General features: G+C 45.4%; 1 protein-coding gene across 2 annotated transcripts in view; it reads left to right on the forward strand.

Annotated features, from left to right (window-relative positions):
- Positions 1–1,843: 1,843 nt before the first annotated feature.
- Positions 1,844–27,311, forward strand: part of LOC123755560 (MFS-type transporter SLC18B1) — a 26,461-nt gene continuing 993 nt past the window's right edge. Inside the window, exons 1-14 of one of the 2 annotated variants that reach the window (XM_045738317.2) lie at positions 1,846–2,235; positions 4,415–4,699; positions 6,884–7,194; positions 8,226–8,321; positions 9,505–9,578; positions 13,667–13,814; positions 14,137–14,296; positions 14,706–14,854; positions 16,330–16,520; positions 18,733–18,828; positions 19,040–19,208; positions 22,029–22,184; positions 24,119–24,192; positions 26,035–27,311. The exon at positions 26,035–27,311 is cut by the window's right edge and continues 993 nt beyond it. In XM_045738317.2, the coding sequence (XP_045594273.1) occupies positions 4,420–4,699; positions 6,884–7,194; positions 8,226–8,321; positions 9,505–9,578; positions 13,667–13,814; positions 14,137–14,296; positions 14,706–14,854; positions 16,330–16,520; positions 18,733–18,828; positions 19,040–19,208; positions 22,029–22,184; positions 24,119–24,192; positions 26,035–26,086 (1,956 nt within the window). In that variant the 5' untranslated portion in view covers positions 1,846–2,235; positions 4,415–4,419 and the 3' untranslated portion in view covers positions 26,087–27,311. Of the gene's footprint in view, positions 2,236–4,414; positions 4,700–6,883; positions 7,195–8,225; positions 8,322–9,504; positions 9,579–13,666; positions 13,815–14,136; positions 14,297–14,705; positions 14,855–16,329; positions 16,521–18,732; positions 18,829–19,039; positions 19,209–22,028; positions 22,185–24,118; positions 24,198–26,034 lie in introns of those variants that run through there. The other variant, XR_011229204.1, reaches the window with a different exon arrangement.

Below are 27,311 nucleotides of genomic sequence, written 5' to 3' on the forward strand. Positions count from 1 at the left end.
ACCTAGAGGAGCTCCCTGGTGGCCCATAGCTCCTACTTACACCTAGAGGAGCTCCCTGGTGGCCCATAGCTCCTGCTTACACCTAGAGGAGCTCCCTGTTGGCCCATAGCTCCTACTTACACCTAGAGGAGCTCCCTGCTGGCCCATAGCTCCTGCTTACACCTAGAGGAGCTCCCTGGCGGCCCATAGCTCCTACTTACACCTAGAGGAGCTCCTTGTTGGCCCATAGCTCCTACTTACACCTAGAGGAGCTCCCTGCTGGCCCATAGCTCCTGCTTACACCTAGAGGAGCTCCCTGCTGGCCCATAGCTCCTGCTTACACCTAGAGGAGCTCCCTGTTGGCCCATAGCTCCTGCTGTACTAGGCACGGACTCGCCACTACCCCTTCATCACCCTAACGACTGCCTACTCTGCTGCTTCTGTATGGCCACTACCACTAGCCACCACGTCACCCAGGTATGACCACCTCTAAATTAATTACTAATCCCTTGACAGTTGTCACAACAACTTAGGAAACCCGTCTCGCTTCTGATAGTCCGGTGACGGTCTACTACTGAAGGTGAGGCTACTGAACATCCACAATAAAGGAGGATCTCAGAGGCACGCAACTGGTCTCCAACTGATGTGACTGGGTCATGGATCACCTTATACCTCCATACTCACCTGGCACCCGAGGCGGGGCCTAAAGTCTCAGTTGGACACCAGTTGCAGGTCTCTCAGATCCTTCTTTATTGTGGGTGTTCATTAACCTGTTCGGTTAAATTACAGTCTTCCGTTTTTGTGGTCCTGGATTCGAGGCTCCGATGGCCCGAGTGAATGAAATATTAGCCACGTTTATTTGTGGATTTTGCATGGGTATGGGAGTATGGGTTAGGATATGGGGGGTTGGTATTTTTGTGGCATATTCGTGTGGAATTATATGAATGCGAGTTTATGGGAGTTGGATTATGAGCGGAATATGGGTATGGATGTGTAAATATGTATTGATGTGGATATATGAATGTAGATATATATGAGTGTAAGTATATATTTCATTAATTTTTCCGGGACAGGCAGCCTGTGTACATATGTATTCTAGGCTTATATCAAGGTCCCCAAGGTGGCACTACTGACCCTTCCCAGGATGCAACCACACAACAGTTGACTAACTCCCGGGCACATTTTTACTGCTAGGTGAAAAGAGGCATTAGGCGATAGCAAACATGCGCAACAATTTCTGTTGCCGCCGGGATTCCCGATTGTGAGACCGGGAACGAACCCGACTGCACTACTGTGCTGTTGTAGATGTATGGGTATATACTATACTGCTGTAGATGTATGGGTATATATGAGGAAGGGTATACAGGTGTGAGGGTAGACTGGAGGGGTTACGAGGGATTATACCCGACGAGGTCCCATCCAGTTACTGTCCCTACCCTGATAGCCCTCTACCAGCCCGCCAGGCTCGCTAATCTAATGTTCCCGCCAATAAGTTGAAGTGTCATTCGAGGAATCTTTACACAGTGCGGTCTATACACAATTACTGTTAAGGGTTTTGAGTGTTTAAGAGTAAATTCTGCGAGTGTTTCATAAAAGCACACGAGCTTGCCTAGGGCCTTCAGCGGCCAGCCAGGACGCATGACCAGGACGCATCACCAAGGACGCATCACCAAGGACGCATCACCAAGGACGCATGAAGTTCATTTGTTTTCTACAGCCAGACGGCTCGCCCAACAGTTACCATAGATTCTCAAAACAAAATAAATATTCAAATGTTTTTGATTAACTGGGATGAAGCCAACTTTCCTTGATGGGTAACAAAGAGCAAACTGACAAGAAGTCATTGTTTACATGGTTCTGTCAACGCCAGTTAACAATCGTGGTGGTTTGTCCGGCGGGTTCCAGCGACTGTCTGGTGGAGAGACCCCAGTCGTGTGTTGACCGTGGCAGGAGGAGGTGTTGCTCTGACCGGCGAGTCAATATTGTCGCTTTTATTAAGGTCTAATTTTTGAGTGTTAGACAATACCAGCAACACACTTGGTCAGCGTATTGACACTAGGGCCCAGTGATACTGGTGGTTGTGATATGGACTTATTTAGGGTTTTTTGTAAGAGTTAAAAGTTTGTTTTACCGTCTTGAAGTACCTATATTTCTTTTGAGGTATTAACACAAGGTGAAGACGGTTGAGTGTTCCTGGTGCAGGAGTCTGTGATCACTGCGTCTCGCTGCCCACTCCACCACCAGGTTGGAACACAGGTAAATATCACAACGCTGTGGCAACGATAAGTTTTATAGTAGAAAATACAATTTGTTAGAAATAAAATGTTTGCTCTGGAGTTCTGCGAGTCTGACATTAGTTTTTTACTTGCTTTCGTCTAAATGCGGTTTTACATTTTACATTATTCATATTTGGCATTGTTCATTCTTCTATAAATACAGATGCTAGGAGGTGATTAAGTAGTGGTTCACCCAGGTGCTGTACAACCTCGAGCGTTGTTCACTGTAATGTGAATGTAACATTGTAGTTATTTGTTGATATAAAACCTTGCTACAATGTACCATTTCATCTTGCCTGATATGTTATATTAAGGACCTGCCGGAAACGCTATGCGTGTTAGTGGCTTTGCAGGACTGTAAAAATACCAATCTTGTGTATCTCGCCAAACCATTGTACCTTCTTGCCAATAAATTATAATGACGGGTCCAGCAAGTAATCCAAGTGGATCTGAAGGACGCTTGTAGAGTATCTACACTGAAAACATGCGAAACATGCCTAAGCCTTCCCGATGTGGGGAAGGATAGGGGAGGGGAGGCAAGATCGAGGCTTGACACTGCTCGTGAACGGCCCTAGGGACGTCTGGATGAAAAGATTCTACGGGCAATTGTCGGTGCCAAAAGTCTTGATGTGCAGTTTTTAATTACTGTGAATGTCTAAAACATTAATTTTTCCATTCTACAAGCCTCAATATACAGTATGATTTTTCAATATCGGTTCCTCGTTAACCGCTCTAAAGATTTTTTGATAATTTGGCCAATTAGTGAGACCATTAAGGCCAGCCTGTCGGGCGCTCGTCCATCCAGCGGCCGACCCCAAAGGCGTATTGGTCAATTTTAACATGGTTCAAAATTTGAATACTTGTACAAATTAGTATATATTAGCATGTGCATATTTAGGTGTAAGGCGTTTAGGCTTTGTTGACAATTATTTGCATTTGCGGTACGTGGGTGAAGTATTTATAGAGTTCGAACAGGTCGTCATCGAAGCAATGTTCGAACAACAGTAGTAAAGTGGAAAGCGTTTTTCATCCATAAACGGGGGGGGGGGGTTGGCTTAAGAATTGTCTTTTGACACAAGTTGAATACGAAATTAGAACTGGTAGTTTGTGTTGGTACTTCGGTCAACTTTGACTGTTCGAAGAGGAATAGTCTTTATTCACTACGTACATATGCCTAATGTGTACACCAAATCAACCAAACCACATAAACCAGAAACAATTGTGATGTGAACATAAAACATTTAGGATAGTTTACACCGTATGACTTTACTGTCGCCAGGCAGATGCAGCTGTCGACAAATCTATGATTTTGCTTAGGTTGACAACCCGCGGTTCTGAATGACGGCACTCGAAGTATGTTTTGTTTTTAATATAGTTTGGTTACAGCAGTTGGATGACGTGATGAGTCAAGACGAGGATGCTTGTTGCGTGGTGCTGAAGGTGGCTGAGGGCTCGTGTGAGGCCTGGAGCCGAGGGCTCGTGCAGTATGCTGACGAATATCGATGGTGGTGAAGGTCCCCGGTGTATCCTGAGCGTTGCACTAAATCACTGATGGAGTTACTGATGCGGCTATGATCCTGACCGGTTTATATATATATAATGTTAGGCTTGTATAGAGGAAACCTCCCAATGAGGTTGAAATACTGACCCTCTCCAGAATGCTACCCCACAACAAGCTAACTCCTGGGTACTTATTTACTGCCAGGTGAACAGAGCATTAGGTGATGCGAAACGCACCCAACATTTTCTGTTACGGTCGGGACTCGATCCCGGAATTCTAGATTGTAAGTAGATAACGAACCCGACTGTACTACTGGACCCCAGTGACCTTGTGTTGGTGGCATCTAATAACCTGTTTGTCCTCAAACTAACGGTTGTATGAAGCACATCTCGAGTCAATGCTTCAACCATAATGAGACTCGTAACTAAAATGGTCAGATCATACGTGGACCGGTACTTGAGCCACAACTGGTGACCTATCTTTTGATTCATTAGCAGTCTCCTCAAACCCAGGAAGTCTTGACCAATTAGAGATCAACTTTAATTGAAGAGTGAAATAACATAGCGAGTATTGAACTAAAAGGGGAAACCCTAGATTCATAATAAATTTTCCTATTAAGCTATTAAATTTCAAATTTGATGGTGACCCTGTTTTACAGGTGGGATGAGCTCAACAGTGGCCAGGTGTCTGATGGATGGTCGGCAGAGTGCAGGCTCTGCACCACTACCTGTTCATGGTGATGACAATACTGTTACTCCAGCCCCGCAGGAAGTCCACTGCTCGTCCCCTAACGCGCTGGCCGTGCCCTTAACAACGGAGTCGTGGCCAGCCCTGCAGGACGTCCACGGCTCTTCCACAGACACAGTCGCCATGCCCTCCCCTTTAGTGTGTGGTTCAGCACCCGCTAAACCGGACCTCTGTATAAACACAGAAGGTGCTACAGGTAATAATCTTGAATGTCCCTTCTATATAATGTAATTTAATACGTATGGATAAAACATTAATGCTCTGGGATTCTAGTCAGAAGTCAGAAGATCTAGTGTGTGAGAGAACCCAAATTTAATAAAGTGAATGTTTAGTACAAACTACTAGAGATTTGCAGTAACCTGCACAATACGACAGTTTTATACCATTAATCTTTGTCAATTACTTTATATGCGACCTCCCATCCCTCTCGTCCGTTCCGCCTTGCTGCGACGGCGCTGATGCGCGACGCCCTTCGCCTGGTGACGGTAGCTTCTGTCCCCTCTCCTGCCCTCTTCTAGGGACGGCATACATGGGTCATGAGGCGACCCACTGGGAAGGGCTATCCTCGTCTCGGAAATGATCATTCTCGCTGGTGCTAAGGGCACTATACACGCCTCTGCAATGAGCCCTGGAAATAAGGGCATAAAGTTTCGAATTGTCATAGCAAGGTGTTCTTTTACACTTCGTTTGGCATGTTGGGCCACGCTGTCAGCTTCTTTTACTACATTAACTGCGATGAGATCTATCACGTCGACTTTTCTTGGTCGTATATACAATGTAAACTCAAATAGGCCACCTTCAACCTGAGAAATACCCTTCCTAATTATGTTAGTGTGGTACATTGTCCCTTCCTTCCCATTCTTTCTTCCATAAATTTCCAAGCTCTGGACTCTGATACATATCCACCAGCTCATTCTCAAGCCCCTTCGCAGTTATATTGTTAGAATACTCCAAGTCTGAAGAATTCCTCGTTTCTGCGTACTGTATTTCATGACCTTCCTAGCTTTCCACAGCCCGCCCTACTTAAGTTTCTTCTCGGCCTCTTCACACAAACATAACCGCTGCGATCCCCTCCAGCACCTTGGTCCCTTTCTTAACCTCTTTTGGCCTTCCTCAGACTGCCGCCATCCTTCCTCTGCACACACACAGGTCTGTGGAGACAATTGAGCAGTGTACGAATGTGTCAACATTGTATATTGTATCTTAAAGGAGCATATGGTGTACTATTGTATGTCCGTCTGCATCTTCAACTCCTTGATCTTGAACAGCTTCTAGACTTATAGCCGGAACCGGTGCTCCTTTTAATGATTTTAACTAGACATATCCTCTCGGACGATATTCTTTATAGTCATTTTTGTTTTATCCTATCTTCCACCTTCTCTCCCGAATTCAAGAAAGTAAACTCGTGGCAATTCGCTCACTTGCTCTTTCCTGTATTGATCATTCTCTTTGCTCCACTTCAATTTACATACACCTGAAATAGCGGGTCTTTGACCTCCATAAGCGACCAATTTTTCATCTTTGTATCCATCTTTTCTTTTCACCCTTCTCCACCTCCACATATGTGAGGAAAGGCTGAAAGACCATTAAAATGACATTTCACAGGTCTTGTTTCCATAGACTACAGAATGACCTATACACTCGGGCAAACATCGCTGCGCAGTCCGGGTAGTAGCAGCAGCAGCACACAGCGGCTTGATCGTGCCAGGCTTATAACACTCAAAGGGCGGAAAACACTGGTACAGTGTTAGAATTCTCGGTTCTAAACATATATGTACGGACAACACCTCCACTAGCGCGTGGAATTGTAATTGTCAGAATTAAGCTGATACATATTCTTTTGCAAGGTTGTTGGAGGTAATGGATCCCCGAACGATAAGCATTGCACTCCTAAACTATGTGAACAAGAACTGAGACACTCCAACACTATTTGCGAGTGTCCGATTATTAACAACTTCAGCAGTAAGAGATACGGAGCTGTCAAGTACATCGTACACTCACGAATGTTGTAGAATATTAGTGTTCACTACCCAGAGTTTATTACTAAACATGATTCGCATCATGTTCTCTCCTGATTCCATGCAAAACTAACCATCCTGTAAGATGGTGATATTAAATGAAATCACAGCTAACCTCTGATCTATACCATGTATTCCTTCATATAGAATTAGGGTAGCAACACACTGCTGTGTAACCTAAGGCGACACATAAATAAAATAAATGAATGTCTGACTCCAGTGTGACAGATGGCATGACAAATGGAAGCTCCACACCCTCTAGCCATAGCGAGTCATCCGTATCTTATCCATTTTGTAAATGTATATTTTTCTTTATTTCAATGCTTTAACCAAGAGCATCATCTCAGACTTGATGCATCCAGGTGCAGTGGAAGGTGAGGTGGACGCAGGTGGCGTTCACACCCCCGCCACAGAGCCACAAGGAAGGCGACGGTGGCCGTGCTGGAGGAAGAACCTGTGGGGAAGGTCCAAAAGCAAAGATTCCCGTCGAGACGAGGAAGGTGGCGAAGACAGCTGTGGAGTGAAGACTAAAGGTGAAGACAGCAGTGAGGGAACTTCGACAGTGGTCTGGTCGTTCACCCGTCAACAGTGGCTGCTGCTGATGGTGCTGTGTCTGGGCGCCCTCACCTCCTCCTTCGCCGTCTGTCTCTTCCCGCCCTTCTTCCCTCATGTTGTAAGCTTTTAAAAATTTGAACTACAGCACAGAATTATAGTAGTTGACTCCTAGTGAAGTTCAGAATAGAGGGCTAGTTGAAGGGTTTTATTCTTGAATTGTATTTGCTAAACAGTATTTTTATGTTTACTTGAGGTATGATTGTGCCATCAAAATATTTAATATATTATTCTTCGTTATTGTTAATTGTGATTTTGCAATGCAACTACTACCTCATCCTTCCCCATCCTTGTCTCCTTATCCTTGTTCCCCTGTCCCCTCTTATCCCTACCCTCCCCCCTTATCCCTGTTGCCCTCTTCTTCCCCTCCCCTTTTCTCTTTTGCCCTCTTCCTCTCTCCCTTATCGCTATTGCCCTCTCCCCCTATCCATGTTGCCCTCTTCCTCCCCCCCCTCCCCCTTATCCCTGTTGCCTTCTTCCTTTCCCCCCTCTTCCTTATCCCTGTTGCCCTCTTCCTTATCCCTGTTGCCCTCTTCCTTATCCCTGTTGCCCTCTTCCTTATCCCTGTTGCCCTCTTCCTTATCCCTGTTGCCCTCTTCCTTATCCCTGTTGCCCTCTTCCTTATCCCTTTTGCCCTCTTCCTCTCCCTCCCCCTTATCCCTGGAATTTCGGCGTGAAATTTGCTGATCATGCAAAAAAGTGCGTTAAACTAGTCGTAGCTTGCACTAATGTTAGGGGAATAATGAATAGTAATAAAGGACAAGGTTTATCAAATGTCTAGAGAACCCAACTTAATCTATTACTGAAATTGGTGCCATAAAACAGACAAACTTTAGATTGTTTACCAAAACTTCCGAAAGGCCTTTGACGGAGACCTCGCAAAATAATCTTATCTCTAGACCTGACATTGGTAGGATCACAAGCCGGGAATGATGACTCGCTCTCTAAAGAAAACTGCGAATTGTTCTAAATGGAGAATCCATCCTCTTCATTTCTTTATGAAAGACTTAAATGCATTGATCTTCAGAAACATGGAATTTTCATGACACAACTGACAAAACTATAAACCATTACTACCTTTACCCGTGACAGGCGCAGCAAAAAGGCTGCTCTTCGACGGTCTTTGGCCTCATCATCGGCACGAACTGCTTGACTGCCTTCCTCGTCACACCTATCATCGGGAAAAAGGTTAGTTCATTAGTTTTAAGATTTTTTTTTTTTTTTTTTTTTTTTTAAGCTGTTGGGACATTAGAATTTTTCTGATTCCCCCTCTCGCTCGCCTCGCTGGTTGTTACTTCTGATCCGGTGTTGGTCGCGGACAAAGTAAGTTCGCACTTCGCACTTCTTGGCCGTTAGCTTCGGTTCTCGTCTCCCTCCTGCCTTCCTTACCCGTGAGTTCCGTATTGAATCTCGTCCCTCGTACTTTTGCACTCGCCTTCGGGTTCCCTACAATGATTCGCCTTCCCACTTTTCTCCAATCCGCCTCGACTCGCCAATTCCATGGCGGCGGGCTCGGACGGTAAACAATGTTCCGCCATCTTCCTTTATATACCTTCAAGTTATATTCCATATTTCTAGCCACATATGGGAGGAGACATGTCCCCCAAGAACTGGTTTGAGGCAGTTGTTCTTACCATTAAATAACCCAGCATAAAAGGCACCTCCCATAAAGATTTGTCCCCCATTGACATCCTGGCACGACTGACATCCTGGTGGATTTAATTCGGGTAAATGTTAAATCTTGCTTGCTCGTTGACGCTGGAATGCTGAGAAATATTCCCCGAGCTCTAGCTCCCTCCTGCTTTTTGTGATGCGCGGTCATAGACAGACGTCATATGTTTCTTGTTGGCTAAAGATTTCTAGACCCCATCTGATTGGTCGAGAGGTTTGATTCCATGTACTACTATCAATAGGATACCTTGTGTGATAAGTTCACCCACTTGAACAAAAATAATGGTCTTTAAACGTGGCTTCACAATTTGTAAATATTGTAATGACAGTAATTCAAGGCCCTGTCACACAACGTAAATAACGTATAATTTCCACAGTCCGTTAGCCAATGCAGATTTTTACAAGCAGGACTGGCTAGACTACATGAAATGAATCTCCGATTAGGGGATTATACAGACATCTCATGACGGAAACGTTCTCCTGATTTAGATGATAAGAGCAGAGATTGTGTGTGATGGTGGGGGTGAGGGGGGGGGAGGAGCTGTCATGAATGTGTCAAATACTTCAGGTCACGTCACTCAATGTATTTTTCTCGACAGTTGGCCATTTTTGTTTAAACATTATTGCGCTTCAAGAACTGGCTAATTTAAATGTTAATATATTAATATAAAAATAGTTAACTTTCCATGACCTCCCACAGCTCAGGACTATAGGAGTCAAGTTTGCCTTCTCCGCTGGTGTCTTCTGTAGCGGCGGCTGCTGCTTTCTCTCCGGGTGAGTTCAAGTTTTCTGCGGCTCAAAACAAAGATTTCACTGTCAATTGTTCCTTTATTATGCACCCCATACCCATCCTGTGGGCGGTGGTGTAAAGGGTTACAGAGGCACATAATCATTTCAGGAATTGAATCCCCCTAGTTCGTTTAGCTAAGCAAATAACAATCTTTTGAAGCTAGTTACACTATTATTGTTTCACCGCCTATTATGTTTGTGTTGCGGGCTGTCCCCCCCCCCCCCGGTGCCTCACGGCGGGAAGGGGGTGCGGCTGCCCCCCCCCTCCTGTACGGCTGCCCCCCCCCCCGGTGCTTCGCGGCGGAAAGGGGGTGCGGCTGTCCCCCCCCCCCCCCCCCCGGTGCCTCGCGGCGGGAAGGGGGAACGGCTGCCCCCCCCCCCCCGGTGCCTCGCGGCGGGAAGGGGGTGCGGCTGCCCCCCCCCCCGGTGCCTCGCGGCGGGAAGGGGGTGCGGCGGTCCCCCCCCCCCAGGTGCCTCGCGGCGGGAAGGGGGTGCGGCTGTCCCCCCCCCCGGTGCCTCGCGGGAAGGGGGTGCGGCTGCCCCCCCCCCGGTGCCTCTCAGCGGGAAGGGGGTGCGGCTGGCCCCCCCCCCCCCCCCGGTGCCTCGCGGCGGGAAGGGGGTGCGGCTGTCCCCCCCCCCCCCCCCGGTGCCTCGCGGGAAGGGGGTGCGGCTGCCCCCCCCCCCCGGTGCCTCTCAGCGGGAAGGGGGTGCGGCTGGCCCCCCCCCCCGGTGCCTCGCGGCGGGAAGGGGGTGCGGCTGTCCCCCCCCCCCCGCCCCCCCCCCCGATGTCTCGCAGCGGGAAGGGGGTGCGGCTGCCCCCCCCCCCCCCCGATGTCTCGCAGCGGGAAGGGGGTGCGGCTGCCCCCCCCCCCCCCGGTGCCTCGCAGCGGGAAGGGGGTGCGGCTGCCCCCCCCCCCCCCCCCCCGGTGCCTCGCGGCAACAACACTATGATAGTAAAAGGAACAGTTTGGAAGTTTCAAAGTTTAACAGTAGGTTAGTTCCTTTTAAGTATATAAGCTTCGTTTGAGAGTACAAGAGATTATGCACTCTGAGATGAGTAAGCTATTTATGATGGCCGTAATAACCCCTTCGCGTCTTTGTAGACCTTTAATAGAATACCAAACCAAACCCGGAATATTTGCTCACACCAACACAAAAAATTCAAAAATACGCTATAGTCGGTTTGTGATTTACCATTTGTTAACGTTCCATTAGCTTGTGTTGACCGAGATGAAGAGAATGTTATATGGCTTGGTAAGGGGTTTGTTGACTCTTAATAGTAATAACGTTGGGTTAATTATAATAATAATAAAAATAATTTTATATTTAGGAAAATACATACATAGATGAAGTTACAAACATTCTGATTGATTTATAGAGAGCTAGTACATACAATGCCTAAAACCACTAGTACGCATAGCGTTTTGGGCAAGATGAGGTGGGGAAAAACATTTAGACTAAAACTTAATAGTAATTGAGCTTAAAGTATAAATTGGGTTGAAAGAAAAAAATAAGATAAAAAAGGGGGGAACATGATAGAAAATAGCCAATATACAAGTTGGTCAACAAACAGCATTGTTTAAAAAAAATAGCAAGACATGGGTTGACATTTAGGGGTAAGGTAGGTTACATGGAGTTAATTAGGTAGTACTTAGTTTTCATCTTAAACTGGTTGAGAGGGGTACAGCCTTTGACATGATTGGGAAGGTCATTCCACATTTAGGGTTCCTTCATTTGTAGAGCATTTCTAGTTTAATTAAGTCGAACTCTTGGAATATCAAATAGGTTTTTGTTTCTGGTGTGGTGCCCATGGGTTCTGTTACAACCTTCTAAGAAGCTTTTAAGGTCAGGATTGACATTACAATTCAGATTTTTAAATGTATAGAGTACACGAGAGGATGCTCAGTGAATTAATATCTAACATATTCAGAGATTTGAGTAAGGGTACCGAGTGCTGTCTGGGGCTAGTTATTGTTCTAATAGTAGCTTTGTGTTGGGTAATTAGAAGACGTAAATTATTTTGAATGGTAGAACCCCAAGCACAGATACCATAGTTGAGATAAGGATAGATGAGAGAGTAATAGCTTTATCTTACTGGTGAGCCAGTAGGCGTCCTGTGACCGTGGAGAGGCTTGTAACACATTATGGATTCTCAAACTGTACCTCAGTGCTCTATTGGGTAAGCCATTTAAAATTGGGATTTTCTAAACGTTTAAAGCAAATTGAAACCATTTGAAGTTAAAAATGCTGGAATGTTTCATCGTACTGTTGTATACAGATGGTTGGTAACTTAACAAATTATTTCTATTTTTATTTTATTTTATTTATTTATATACAAGAAGGTACATTGGGTTTGAGAGAATACATAGCATAGTGTTTAGTCTTGTAAAGCCACTAGTACGCGCAGCGTTTCGGGCAGGTCCTTAATCTAACAGATAATTTTAAGTAGGTAAATTCTAGCAGAATTACTTAAATAAGATACATTGCAAGAAAAAAAATATTACATAAAATTATAAACATTGCGTACAATATAAATTGGCTTTCCTGTCAATACAATAGGAAGTGGGGAAACTGCTCCCGTGTATGGGCCACACAAGAACTAGTGTGTGGAGAACAGATCTGAACCTTCCTGGTAGAATTGCTTTGTTCCAATGTCCTGATTTTTTTCAGAATTGGAAATTTTGCTTTCCCACTTCCTGTCCTCTGTCTTATTAAAATCCCAGGTGAATGACTCGTTTGATATACGAAATATGACATCTTGAGTGATATCTTGGCTATGTTATGTACCACGGTGCTATATTGTAACGTATCGGAAATGGAAGAGGAAGAAATATGGAAACTCGTAGGATGAGGGAGGTTGAGAGGCGGAAGGGAGTAGTGAGGAAGGAGTGGTCAGGGAGAAAGGGAAAGTTTAGAATGAGACAGAATAAGATAGAGGAAAGTAGAATAGAATATAGTAAGAAGGGTAAAAAGTGAAGCAAATGCTGCCACCATCCATTCAAGTTTTAATTATAATACAAAGAATGTAACTTTGCACAACAATACATCTGATAACACGTATGAACTGGAAGAATGTACAATTCATGTAACCAAGAATCTTTGTCATAATCTTAAGCCAGTAAACTTCTGAATGCTCTCCACTCTAGCTATCAAAATCAAAGATCTAGGGATCCGAATTAGACAATTAAAATAGTAAGTTAATCAATTATATATTTACCATTATATCTTCACTCATATAGGGATCATTATTCAACCATTTCATTTGATGTTCAAAGGTCAACATTAACACTGAGTCACCACACAAGAAATTGAGATGAACTACGGCTGACTGTCCGTGAAAATCACACAAGTTGGAAAACACAATGACAACTTTACAGTTCACTCACCAAGGTCTCTGGAACTAAGTTTTGTAGAGAGGAGGGGGTGGGACGGCTGACAGTCCCCCCTCCCGGTCTAAGACGGCCAGTCGGGCTGCTGGAACCTCTCTGGAGTGAGAGAGGTCTCACTCCAGAGAGGCTTGCTCACTGTCTATCGCTTGTCCTCCTCAATGTATCAAATGTACAGTTCCACGGGTATTTATGGGGGAACCTGGAGCCGGTAAGCTCTGCCTACCAGGAGATAGCTTCTGGTTATTAACCTAACACACCTATAACGCGGCTTGTTTGAAAGAAACACAACACAACTACTAGTGGCTTTAGGTATTGTATGTACTAGCTCTATCTTTAAATTTCAATATTGTTTGTAACTCATCTTCAATGTATGTAGCTTTACCTGAATAAAAAATCTAACCAACCGTCTGCAATTATCAGCTTAACAGAAGCGAAGTCACTTGATGCGACCTGACCTCTACTCACCGTGTGAACACAAGTCTCGAAAGGTGTGACTTTAGAATTGCTCCGGGCAGACGGTCTGGCGCCACCAATATTGTGACTTGACTCTCATTGTATGTAAAATATTAAACAAACCCATTTATGGTGTTAAAATATAACCATATAATGGCTTGGCGCTTTCTTTCAATAGTTAGTTCCCGAGCCCCCCTTGGGTGTTGAAGTTTGTCATAAATCTAATTTCAGGTTCCTAGAGTGGTTTGCTCCTGGGCCAGTGTTTGTGATCATGGCTATATTGATCCGCATGACTCAAGCTACGGCGAATGCTGGGATCAGCACCGCTACGTTCGCCTATATTGGCCTAGAGTTTCCTGACACCGTGGCTAAAGTCTTCGTGAGTTTTTTTTTACGAAGTAAAATTTGTATAACATATCTGTAGATACGGTTTCTAGTATAGAACTTGTAAGATTAAAAATCCAATATGTGTAACTAACATTTTGTTGAATGTAATAATGGTAAACTCAAATACTCTAATTTTTCATTGTAATTCGAGACTTCGAGAAGATTTATTTGGCTTGCAAACTGTTAAGACCTTACTGGGTCTTGACAATTATTTTATTCCATTGTAGCCACATTAAAGTTCAGGGAGGTCTTGGGGCAGATGTGTGCCTTTATTGGTCAAGTGTGTGGACGTGATGTATAATGGTCCCCTGCAGGCGTGGACACGGACCACTATGAACCTGGCGCAGATGTTCGGGCCGGTGGTGGGCGGCGCCTTGCTGCAGGTCGGAGGCTTCAAGCTTCCCTTCATTGTCATGGGAACCGTGCAGATGTCAATGACCTTAATTGCCCTTTATTGTCTTCCATACTACTGTGGTTAGTATTGTGGGGTTATGGGGCAGGTTATGGTAAGAGGAACAAGGATATGGCGTGGAAAAAAGATATAATATGGTGGGTTGGAGGGTTAGGTTATGGTAGGAGGGAATGAGGGACTAGGTTAAGGTTACACCTAAACTTGAGCTTTCTGGATACTATGCAGTTTTGTGTATTCTAGTAGTCGTCTGCCTGTGGGGTTGTTTAAATAGCGATAATTCAGTTGTGTGTGGAGGTGCAACACATGCTATACGCCACAAGATGCATATACAGGCAACTTCATATTGTCATAGGTTTCCTAAAATTAAGCACGTGGAAAAAAAAATTGCTTATATGCTTCAGATTAACAGATAATCAGGAGAAACTTGGTCATGTCTGAAATACATTATCTTTTGCTATTTATTTTTTTCAGAAGAAGAAGAATCGGAGAAATGTGAGGAGGTGAAGATCTGGAAAGTGTTTGCCATCAAAGGCATCTGGATTTCCTTCATCACCTTCATCTTCTCCACCATGAGCAATGGATTCCTCTCCATCACCTTAGAGCCCCAGGTCCTAAGAAAGGTCAGTGCCTCGCCACCTTGGAGCCCCAGGTCCTAGGGACTGTGTCGGGGCATAAGCATTGGAGTTTGTACTTGCACACTAGTTCGGGATTCTACCTACCAAGAATTTTCTACAATGTTATCATACATTCAAAAAGCAAATGAGCTAAAATATTGAAACTTGTAGGATGAAAATTTTCATATTGATGTAAGAGCAGGATATTTTGTAAAGTACCGTTGGGATTGTGCTCCAGTTTTTTACCCTACTACAAACGTGGCCACACATTTACAATGCTAACCAACATACATTTTCTTGTCCTCCATGGATAGGATTAGAGATCTGTTAAACATAAAATTGCGATTTATTGAACAATTGACCACAGAAGGTGTGTAGTGGTTTTAAAATTCTAATCTAACCTACAAACATAAATACAGATTTAAGTTTTGTCCTACATAAAGTGTTAGAGGTCTCTTTTTACATAGCGTCATTAATGCGCATTTACAAAGGTGAAATGCAGTTCTGACCAGCTTCCACATACCCCGTATATACACACACACACACACTCACTCTCTCACTCTCTCTCTCTCTCTCTCTCTCTCTCTCTCTCTCTCTCTCTCTCTCTCTCTCTCTCATATATACATAATATAATATAATACACACCTATGTATCTCCTACTTTGACATGGCAAAATAGTTTCTATAGAAACTAGTGATATTAAACACTTAACCACTGAAGGTGATTAAGATGCTTTTACAAGCTCAGGTTATAGGTACATACATTGTATAACAGATGTATATATATTGTATTAGTATAATACATTATATAACAGATGTATTACATGGTCAGTCTTGGGTACAAGTCCAATATATCAAATGTTCCAGTATTCATATAGTATTTAGAGTTCAGCATACCTCAGCCCAGGAAGGTCAATATACCCAGAGTTCAGCATACCTCGGCGAAAGTCGGTCAGTATAGGACATTCTACAATATAATGTTCATGGGAGTGCATGTTTTCTCCAACAAAGTTGACACATGGTGTATTCGACATTCGGGTTTTGAGAAAGCTGCCAGATACGTCTATATTCCCAGGCGTATTCTGGCCACTATATCATCACTTTGTGTAGCTTCATAGACTCCACTATAGCCTTTTGTGTATAGGGCCTCCAGTGGTAGGCCCTATACAAATTTTGTGTACCATTTTCGTAAATAATTGTATTGGGGAATAACATCTATACTCTCACTATTTTCAGACTTGCAAAACAGTACTAGGGTTTGTGTTTGGGCGGTTGTATATTAACATTTTGGTGCTTGCTGCTCACAGTAGTGTTGAATATTGACATTCTCAATACGGCTGCGTCATATACATGGTCACCATACAATTTTTTTAATGGTTTTAGTTTTAAGACATCGGTGACCTTGTATACTTGTACTTTTTTTCGATTTAAAGTTAAAATTTTTTTTACCTTGTTGTTAATTACATATAAAATTCCCCACAGTACCATTTAAGTCCGCTGTACGTGGGCCTGTTGTTTGGCTTGAAGGATGGCGCCAACAGTTTGGCGTCACCCTTTTGGGGTTACATGTGTGACCGCTACGACCGCGTCAAGATCTTCATCTTCTTCTCCTCCTGCTTGGCGTTCGTGTCATTCTTCTTGCTGGGACCCTTCCCTGGAGTCCCCATCACCAGGTAAAGTGACACTGCTGGAGATATTAAGTATTCTAGTATTAAGTTTGTCTTAGTTTTTTCCTGCCCGAAACGCTTTGCGTAATAGTGGCTTTAGGCATTGTATGTACTAGCTCTATCTATAAATTCATCAACTTTTGTATCTCACCTTGCATGCATGTTCTTTACCTGAATAAATATTTGTATTTTATTTGTATGTATTAATTTTAAGAAGATTTTCGTGATTTGGTTTCCGTCATATTTTCCATAAGTTACCTATTAGAAAACATTTTGGTTTCCAGTTGTGATCACCCATTAACTTCAGTTATTCAAATAATTGACAATTTTCATAAATTCAGATTATATGCAAACTAGTAGTCTAGAGTTGCTCCTAGAAGCACTATTGTCAACCATGAGCGTGTTCAGAGACCAGTGTCCAGCAGCCCTGCTGACCAAGCCTTCCGGGTTGACGTCTCAACCTGATTGTAGTGCTTGACGCTCGCTGTTCGGAACAGGTCCCTGGACATACTAATCGGGTGGGGAAGGAAGTAACCATTACCTGGAACATACCTGGAGCGTGTTTTCGGAGTTGTTCTTCTTCCCGAGCCCGGCCTGAGGCTAGGCTCCATGTTGATGGCTATTCGTTCTGATATCACCAATAAGAGCCACTTTTCTTGGTTTACCTCATGTCCACGGAACCTTTCAACGACTTGTTGTACCACACTCGTAATTTAAGTTTTAATACAGTTTTGGAGGTAGAAATCTTGCTTTGCGCATATTCCTCTTTTCCAGTGTTAACCAGTGGCAAGTTTTCCTTACCAGGACACTAGCAGCTGTGCTATTCTCTGGGGAAATATTTTAAAGTTCTGAATAAAATTAGTTTTTTTTCTTTTAGCTTGTACACCCTATACCTATCCTGTGGGCGGTAGTGGAAAAGGTTAGATGCAAATAATGGGTTCTGGGACTGAACCACAAAATTCATTTAACTAAGTTAATCTTGAACTAGTTACAAAATGTAATGTATATTGTTGCATCAACAATGGGATAGACCAACCCCAAGTACAGTCTTGTTCTGCATGTGTGTGTGTGTGTGTGTGTGTGTGTGTGTGTGTGTGTGTGTATGTATGTATGTATGTATGTATGTATGTATGTATGTGTGTATGTGTGTATGTGTGTATGTGTGTATGTGTGTATGTGTGTATGTGTGTATGTGTGTATGTGTGTATGTGTGTATGTGTGTATGTGTGTATGTGTGTATGTGTGTATGTGTGTATGTGTGTATGTGTGTATGTGTGTATGTGTGTGTGTGTGTGTGTGTGTGTGTGTGTGTGTGTGTGTGTGTGTGTGTGTGTGTGTGTGTGTGTGTGTGTGTGTGTGTGTGTGTGTGTGTGTGTGTGTGTGTGTGTGTGTATATGTATATGTATATGTATATGTATATGTATATGTATATAATATTAAATAATGTGTGTGTGTTCAGTACAGTCGATTGGCGAGTCGTGTTCAGAGAAACTAGTGGGTAAGGCTTACCGTGAGCTATGGGACAGGAAAGCTCTCAGCCACTGTAACTAGCTAACAAGTCTGCAATCCTCTGTTCCTGTACTCGCCTGTGAAAAAACATTAATTTACGACCGAGGAATTAGGTCATGAGATCGTGCATGGATGGAACTGTAGTTCTTGTATAGAACAGTTACCAAAAATGCATCAAAATGACTTGATCTCTATAGTATCTTAATATTGTTTTATGAATTGTATATTTTTGTGCCATTATTTCCAATACATCTGAACTAAGGAGAAATTGAGTTATTGTTTCGTGTAAGCATCAAAAGCAGAGGTTTTGTTAACAAATTCATTAGCCAAGGTATATAGACGCCTCGTTATATACGCAGAGTTGACTTCAGTTCTTAACTATGCAGATTAAAGTAGTACACTTAAGGTTAGGAACACGGGAGATAGTCGTCCTAATGACTGATTAGTTTACCTGAGGTCCACTAATACTAGTGGCCTCGACGAGAACAGGAAGCTGACGGCTTGTCAAAGGTCCCCGCATTTGCCCGGATAAAAGCAAATGAAATTACATTATATTAGTAAATTAAAGCGGGACTAGTTTGCACTAGACCCGCTTGCGACAGTTATTTGTCACTTGCCCACTCGTTCCTAAAGAGTGGATTGGAATTACTGAACTAGTTTATAATTGCATTATAAATCCATATTACTTTAACTGTTTTCTTTTGACTAGGACGTTGAGCGTGGTGATCGTGGCGTTGGTGCTGAACGGTGTTGGTATTGGCGGGCAGCAGGTGTCAGGGGTGGTGGACGCCATGAGGGAGGTCGTGTGAGTGGCCTTCACTGCTTCTGTCTCGCCACTCTCATAAACACTAATTTGTCTAAACTCGATTTGGTAGTTTTGCTCTTTGATCATTCCAATGTAAACAAAATGTTTAAGATAGTGGTCTAATAAGGGAAATCATTGTAATGGTGATTTAAATATGAATGTTGTGTTGAATATGGGTAAATTGTGTAGCTATATTATATTCCCTCTACAGGGGTTCTGGGTTCCCAGACGTTGCTGGAACTCATGGCTGCGTGGCAGGGTTGTGGGCTTCTCTGTCAGGCGTCGGCAGGTTTACCTCAAGAACTGGCTCTGGGTTCCTGGTCGACATGATGGGCTTCCGTAAGGCTTCGGTCATCGTTGTCGGCCTCCACGGGTTTCTTGCAAGTTTTCTATTTTTACTCTTCACATTAACCTTAACCTTTGTAACCAAGCAACCTCTGACGTACCGGAATACCTGTCCAGGTTTCCTACATTAACGTTATCCTTAATGAAGATAACTGAGAATGTAAGCTCCATCAGGGTGATAGTCCCATCGCTAGGTTATGGTTTCATCCCAAATTTAAATAAGGCTTCTCAGTTTTCATTTGTGTTTAATATGTGTAAGATGGCGACAGTGGAAATTGAATTGACTTGAAATTTAAATAAGTTTACCGAGGTAAAATGCACACAAAGGGATGAGGTAGCTCAAGCTATCTTCACCCCGTTCGGTACAACGTGTTCATACATATATTGACACACATCACAAACAAACATATTGCCGAACACTCTAAGATAAACATATATATTTCAGAGAAATTTGCAAGAGACGTGCAGATAATTCAACAAAAGATTACTCTTGGTGACGCGACAGTGTAGGTGTAACATTAATTCATAATTACTGGCATCATAAGAGTGCTACCAGCCCCCCCCCCTCCTCACTATCCAGGTGGTCCACCAGCCCCCCCCCTCACTGTCCAGGTGGTCCACCAGCCCCCCCCTCACTATCCAGGTGGTCCACCAGCCCTCCCCTCCTCACTATCCAGGTGGTCCACCAGCCCCCCCCCCTCACTATCCAGGTGGTCCACCAGCCCCCCCCCTCACTATCCAGGTGGTCCACCAGCCCCCCCCCTCACTATCCAGGTGGTCCACCAGCCCCCCCCTCCTCACTATCCAGGTGGTCCACCAGCCCCCCCCTCCTAACTGTCCAGGTGGTCCACCAGCCCCCCCCCTCACTATCCAGGTGGTCCACCAGCCCTCCCCTCCTCACTATCCAGGTGGTCCACCAGCCCCCCCCCCCTCACTATCCAGGTGGTCCACCAGCCCCCCCCCTCACTATCCAGGTGGTCCACCAGCCCCCCCCCTCACTATCCAGGTGGTCCACCAGCCCCCCCCTCCTCACTATCCAGGTGGTCCACCAGCCCCCCCCCCTCACTATCCAGGTGGTCCACCAGCCCCCCCCTCACTATCCAGGTGGTCCACCAGCCCCCCCCTCCTCACTATCCAGGTGGTCCACCAGCCCCCCCCCTCCTAACTGTCCAGGTGGTCCACCAGCCCCCCCCTCACTATCCAGGTGGTCCACCAGCCCCCCCCCCTCACTATCCAGGTGGTCCACCAGCCCTCCCCTCCTCACTATCCAGGTGGTCCACCAGCCCCCCCCCTCACTATCCAGGTGGTCCACCAGCCCCCCCCCCTCACTATCCAGGTGGTCCACCAGCCCTCCCCTCCTCACTATCCAGGTGGTCCACCAGCCCTCCCCTCCTCACTATCCAGGTGGTCCACCAGCCCCCCCCCCTCACTATCCAGGTGGTCCACCAGCCCCCCCCCCCTCACTATCCAGGTGGTCCACCAGCCCTCCCCTCCTCACTATCCAGGTGGTCCACCAGCCCCCCCCCTCACTATCCAGGTGGTCCACCAGCCCCCCCCCCTCACTATCCAGGTGGTCCACCAGCCCCCCCCTCCTCACTATCCAGGTGGTCCACCAGCCCCCCCCTCCTAACTGTCCAGGTGGTCCACCAGCCCCCCCCCCTCCTAACTGTCCAGGTGGTCCACCAGCCCTCCCCTCCTCACTATCCAGGTGGTCCACCAGCCCCCCCCTCAGTGTCCAGGTGGTCCACCAGCCCCCCCTCCTCACTATCCAGGTGGTCCACCAGCCCCCCCTCCTCACTATCCAGGTGGTCCACCAGCCCCCCCTCCTCACTATCCAGGTGGTCCACCAGCCCCCCCCCCCCTCCTCCTCACTGTCCAGGTGGTCCACCAGCCCCCCCCCCCCCTCACTGTCCAGGTGGTCCACCAGCCCCCCCCCTCCTCACTGTCCAGGTGGTCCACCAGCCCCCCCCTCCTCCCTCCTCAGTGTCCAGGTGGTCCACCAGCCCCCCCTCCCTCCTCAGTGTCCAGGTGGTCCACCAGCCCCTCCTCCTCCTCCTCCTCCTCCTCAGTGTCCAGGTGGTCCAACAGCCCCGCCCCCCCCCCTCCTCCTCCTCCTCAGTGTCCAGGTGGTCCACCAGCCCCCCCCCCTTCCTCCTCAGTGTCCAGGTGGTCCACCAGCCCCCCCCTTCCTCCTCAGTGTCCAGGTGGTCCACCAGCCTCCCCCCTCTTCCTCCTCCTCCTCAGTGTCCAGGTGGTCCACCAGCCCCCCCCCCTTCCTCCTCAGTGTCCAGGTGATCCACCAGCCCCCCCCCCTTCCTCCTCAGTGTCCAGGTGGTCCACCAGCCCCCCCCCCCTTCCTCCTCAGTGTCCAGGTGATCCACCAGCCCCCCCCCCCCTTTCCTCCTCAGTGTCCAGGCCCACAGGTGAGAGTTGCAGCACCTGGTGACAGGGGTCGGTGGAGCCTGGATGACGGCCGGTAAATGTAGAGTATGATGGTGGCTTTGAAGGGCATGGTGGCTGTTAATTAACAAAAGCGTAACAAACGTGTTAACATTGCCAATGAGTGTTTTGGTCCTCCAAGGTCACCGACGGTGGAAGCTGCTCTGTAGCAGAAACTATAAGCTTTAATTACACAAATCCTAAAAGTCTCATCCTTAATGTCTAATTTTGCTTTTGTTTTCAACTTCTGGGAAACTTTGCTAAAGTTTATTCAGAAATTTGTATATTAATGGTGATGATTGCGTTCATGTTATGTAACTTGAGTAATGTGATGGTTGGATAAGTAACTTACTGGAGCCATTCCCCGTTGTGATGTGCAGCCTTGGCTATAATGACCTGAGCTTGTGTGTGTTAAGGTGGTGATGACGGCGGGGTACCTCGTGTGCTGCCGGCGAGGGCGCAGCTCCCGGCCCTGCCTCCCGGAGGCGCGCGCAGACACCAGCCCGACGGCTAAGCGGAGGAGAGAGGTGATCCTCACTACGTCTCCCTCTGAGCCATTCACTACAAAAACTGTAAGTATAATTTCCATGGCAATAAATATTCACAAATTTCAGATGGAAAAAATTTGGAGGATTTGTATGTACTTTTTGCAATGCCACAATTTAATTAAGTTAGACTTGATTAGTTTTGTGTAGGCCTAATAGGAGGCGATTTATAAAAGCTGGTAAATGCTGGGCGGCTGAACGAGGCCTAATGGGCGAAGAACATTGTGACAGTTCTCAACTCCACGATGCACCTCGTTATAAAAGCATGTGCTCTCAAAATGGTTTAGTTTTTGTCAGGGACAGGCAGCCTGTGTGTGTATACACCCACACACGTACGTACACACACAGTACACACACGCGAAAGAACTTTGTAACACATCAGCATGGTTCAGGGATGGCAAATTATGCATCACAGGATTAATTGCATTCTACGACCAGGCAACAAAAATCAGGCAAGAGAGGGGTGGGCAGAATGCATATTTTTGGGTTGCCATAAAGCCTTTGACACAGTACCACATAAGACTAGTCCACAAGCAGGAGATGGGAGGTCTCGGAGTGGCGAGACGTCGCCAGTGGAATCCCGCAGGGTTCAGTCCTTGGACCTATACTGTTTTTGATGTATGTAAATGATCTCCCAGAGCTTATAGACTCGTTCCTCTCAATGTTTGCTTATGATGCAAACATTGAGGAGGATTATGACAGGAAGATAGTATGAGGCTACAAGATGACCTAGACAGACGGAATGAATGGTCCAGCAAATGGCTACTATAGTTCAACCCAAGTAAGTGTAAGGTAATGAAAATAGGCGGAGCAAATAGGAGGCCAGACACGGGATACCGAATGGGAGATGAAGTCCTGCATGAAACGGACAGAGAAAGATCCAAGAGTCGATATCACGCCAAACCTGTCTCCTGAAGCCCACATCAAAAGAATAACATCTGCGGCGTATGCAAGGCTGACTAACATCAGAACTGCCTTCAGAAACCTGTGTAAGGAATCTTTCAGAACCTTGTATACTACATATGTAAGGCCAATCCTGGAGTATGCGGCCCCAGCATGGAACCCATACCTTGTCAAGCACAAGACGAAGCTGGAAAAAGAGGTATGCCACTAGGCTAGTCCCAGAACTAAGAGGCACGAGTTACAAGGAAAGTCTGAGTGAACTGCACCTTCCGTCGCTGGAAGATGGAAGAGGTCGGGGAGAAGAGATGACCATATACAAAATTATCGGGCGAATTGACAGGGTAGACAAGTATGGATTATTTAACACGGGTGGTACACGCACAAGGGGACACAGGTGGAAGCAAAGTACCCACATGAGTCAGAGACGTTAGAAAGAACTTTTCCAGTGTCAGAGTAGTTAACAGATGGAATGCAGTAGGAAGTGATGTGGGTGGAGGCTGACTCCATACAGTTAAAATTGTAGATATGATAGAGCCCAGTAGGCTCAGGAATCTGTACACCAGTTGATTGACAGTTGATAGGTGGCACCAGAGCCGAAGCTCAACCCCCGCAAGCACAATTAGGTGAGTGTACGCGCGCGTGTGTACGTATGTAAGGGGTCTGCCGGCTGAATGGACAACGCTCGGGATTCGTAATCCTAGGGGTCCGAGTTTGATTCCCGTCGGAGGCGGAAACAAATGGGTAGAGCTTTTCACCCTGATGTCCCTGTTCACCAAGTAGTAAATAGGTACCTGGGAGTTACAGCTGCTACGGGCTGCTTCCTGGGGGGGGGGGAATAAATCGGTTGATTGGGCCTGCCTCAACTGTCAATCAAAGAGCTAGAGCTCAACCCCACCGCAAGCACAACTAGGTGAATACCTATTTCACATTAATGTTGGTTTTAGTCCTAGGTTAATGCCTAGTTAATGTCTTGTGCCATTATATTATTATTCCTGCATACCTGTTACTACTCAACTGTATTGGACAAGATTTACATACTAATTCATAAATTATTGCAGGTGAATTTGAATTATAGGGAAGACATAGAGGACTCGATCTTCTGTGGCTCGGCGCCCATACCAACTTCCACAAGGTAGGTGAAGTACAAAATTTCAAGTTTACCAGGCGGCCTAGTCAGAGACCGGGCCGCGGAGACATTGATCCTTAGGAACACAAAGGTATAAAGGTAGCGCTAAAAGTGTGAAGGAAAATTGTTGACCATCAAGGCAATTAAGAACCTTCGTAGGGTTCAAAAGCACTAGCTAGCTAGCTAGGTACTAGCTCGTCCTATGCAACATTTAAGCGTGTATAATTTATCTTGGGAAAACCGTACCAATCCTAATTTTGTTTCCAATTAAAAGTGCCATTTAATATAAATACATTGTTATGCAAAATATCGCAGTGCGATTATAACGTATATTTTAATATATAGTTGGTGTTCATTGTAGACGAGGAGTCACAATGTGGCAGAAATACGATGACCAAACCACACACTAGAAAGTGAAGGGACTACGACGTTTCGGTCCGTCCTGGACCATTCTCAAGTCGATTGTGATTCTCACAATCGACTTGAGAATGGTCCAGGACGCACCGAAACGTCGTCGTCCCTTCACTTTCTAGTGTGTGGTTTGGTCAACGTTGATGTTTACTCAGTAGGCCGGTTATTAAGCCACTATCACGGGCGGTGATTCGAACAAAATTAATGTTACATCTTAGGACAATACTTGATACCGAGGTAGAAGTTCACATGCACAAGTTTGAACAAATGTTTTGTATTGACACGCGCGGGTGAAGTGTAAATTTTTGCTTATGCATTACTTTTAATTAGCGAGACTTGTATTAAAGTATTTGCATTATTTTAGGACTAAAGTAACGGCAAACATAATTTAGCATATTTAGGGCGAAGACTCTGGCGGATCAATGCTATTTCAAATCGAATCAAAATCAAATCAAATATTTATTCAGGTAAAGTATATACATAAAAAGGTGAGATACAAAACGTTGATGGATTTATAGATAGAGCTAGTACATACAATGCCTAAAGCCACTATTACGCAAAGCGTTTCGGGCAGGAAAAACAAAGACTAAAACTTAATACTAATTGAGATTAAAGTATAAATTGTGTTGAGAGAGAGAGAGAAAAAAAAAGGGGGGGGGGGGGGAACATGGCAGCAAAAATACAATTTGGTCAACAGACAGCATTGTTTAAAATAGAAGACATGGATCGACATTTTGGGGGTGAGGTAGGTTACATGGAGTTAATTAGGTAGTACTTAGTTTTTATCTTAAACTGGTTGAGAGAGGTACAGTCTTTAACATAATTGGGAAAGGTCATTCCACATTCAGGGTCCCTTGATTTGTAAAGCATTTCTAGTTTGATAAAGTCGTACTCTTGGAATTTGACAAAATACTTTTCAGTTCAGTGCTTCTTTTATATTGATTAAAGGTAATAGTTTATTGCGTTGGGGAGGCCATTACAGCTTAAAACCCTCGTTGCACGATGACAGTTTCCCTTTGGTATAGTGGAACTCCTGAAGCCTCGACTCTACACGAGGATCAACATCTCCAGTAGCTTCGACAGGAGGAATCCTACGGCTTGTGAAGTTCCCCACCATTATTCCTAAGGATTTTTTTTAAGCTGAATGTTAAACTGAAGTATTATCTTGTTATTTACTATTCCAGCGCAAGGAGATTCCATAGATTTATTGCCCTATCACTTAAGCCACAATATATGAAAATAGATTTTTTAAGCCACCTGTGTACCCAGCAGGAAATGGTGGGAAGGGGTGGGGTGACTGGATCTAAAAATGTTGAAATAATGTTTCGGGGGGAAACATTGTGCCGAATTACAAATTGGCTCCAGGACCTGGCCAAAGGCACAAATAAAATAATTTAGTACTGATCGTAATCCTGTTTATTTTACTATTTTTTTCAGGTATGCCCGCAACAACCTCATGAGCACGACACAAAATTTAGAATCTGTTTAACTTTGGGCAGTACGAAATGTTTTATGACCAACTAGTCTGTGATACAAGAACTGCTGCCGAGCAATACTGGATTTCACATCCCCCCCCCCATATGACACGTGCCCCCACCACCCATATGACCCTCCATATCTCAACACCCCATATATGCCCTTCACATCACCAGTAGCCCCTACATTCTCAATATACCCCCACGTGCACAACCCCCCCCCCTTCCCCACCCACATGCACAACCCCCCCCCTGCCCCACCCACATGCACAACCCCCCCTTTCCCCACCCACATGCACAACCCCCCCTCTTCCCCACCCACATGCACAACCCCCCCCCTTCCCCACCCACATGCACAACCCCCCCTCTTCCCCACCCACATGCACAACCCCCCCCACACAAGCACAACCCCCCCCCACCTCCCACACAAGCACAACCCTCCACGCACCCTGACATAAAACCGCATCACTGATGATCACTCGTTAATTCACCCACCCTCCCTTCTTTCCTCTCCCTCGACACTTCGGCTTGTCGCCACAGCGACGGCCGACCTTCTCGCAGGTCCGCGTTAGATTCCCGGCGGTCCAAGTGGTTGGGCATCACTCCTGCGACCTCTCCCGGTTCTTCAGTGTAAGTTACACTGGCTTAGTGCTGATCCCTATACTTTACTCCCCCCCGTCCCAAGTCCCTCTTCCCAAACATGCACTACTCTCACGCAAACTTGCCTTCCCAAACACACGCACTGTCGCCAGTCTCCAGAAGTGGGACCTGTAATGACGGGTTTTTATGAAAGTATGAGATGATTTTTAAACAGAAGTTTCTTAAGAGTAATTTATTGAACTATATCAACAAGGAAATCATTCGTAAAGGAAAGACATGAATGCACGAACATCATTATTTTAATTTAATTTATAATTTAAATGGTCACCCGTGCAAGCTGTAACACCGAAAATTCTAGTGAAAATTCTGGACGCTAGTGGCCCCTTGTTGCTTCAGTGGCCCGGAGCTGCCCGGGGCCCAGCACCAGGCACTCCTGCTCTACATATACTTCTCAACCTATACCGAGACGGTAGTGTCCATATCAAGTTTTAGTGTTGGTGTGAAAATTATTAATGAAGTAGCCAATATGTCATGTATATACATTGAGTACAATATCCTTTAGTTATTGTCATATTGTGATGTTCCTTGTCATTAATCTCGCCGTTTTAACTTGAGTAACTTATTGTATCACCCCGTGTA

This window comes from Procambarus clarkii, chromosome 20 (assembly GCF_040958095.1).
Source record: "Procambarus clarkii isolate CNS0578487 chromosome 20, FALCON_Pclarkii_2.0, whole genome shotgun sequence".
NCBI lineage: Eukaryota > Metazoa > Arthropoda > Malacostraca > Decapoda > Cambaridae > Procambarus > Procambarus clarkii.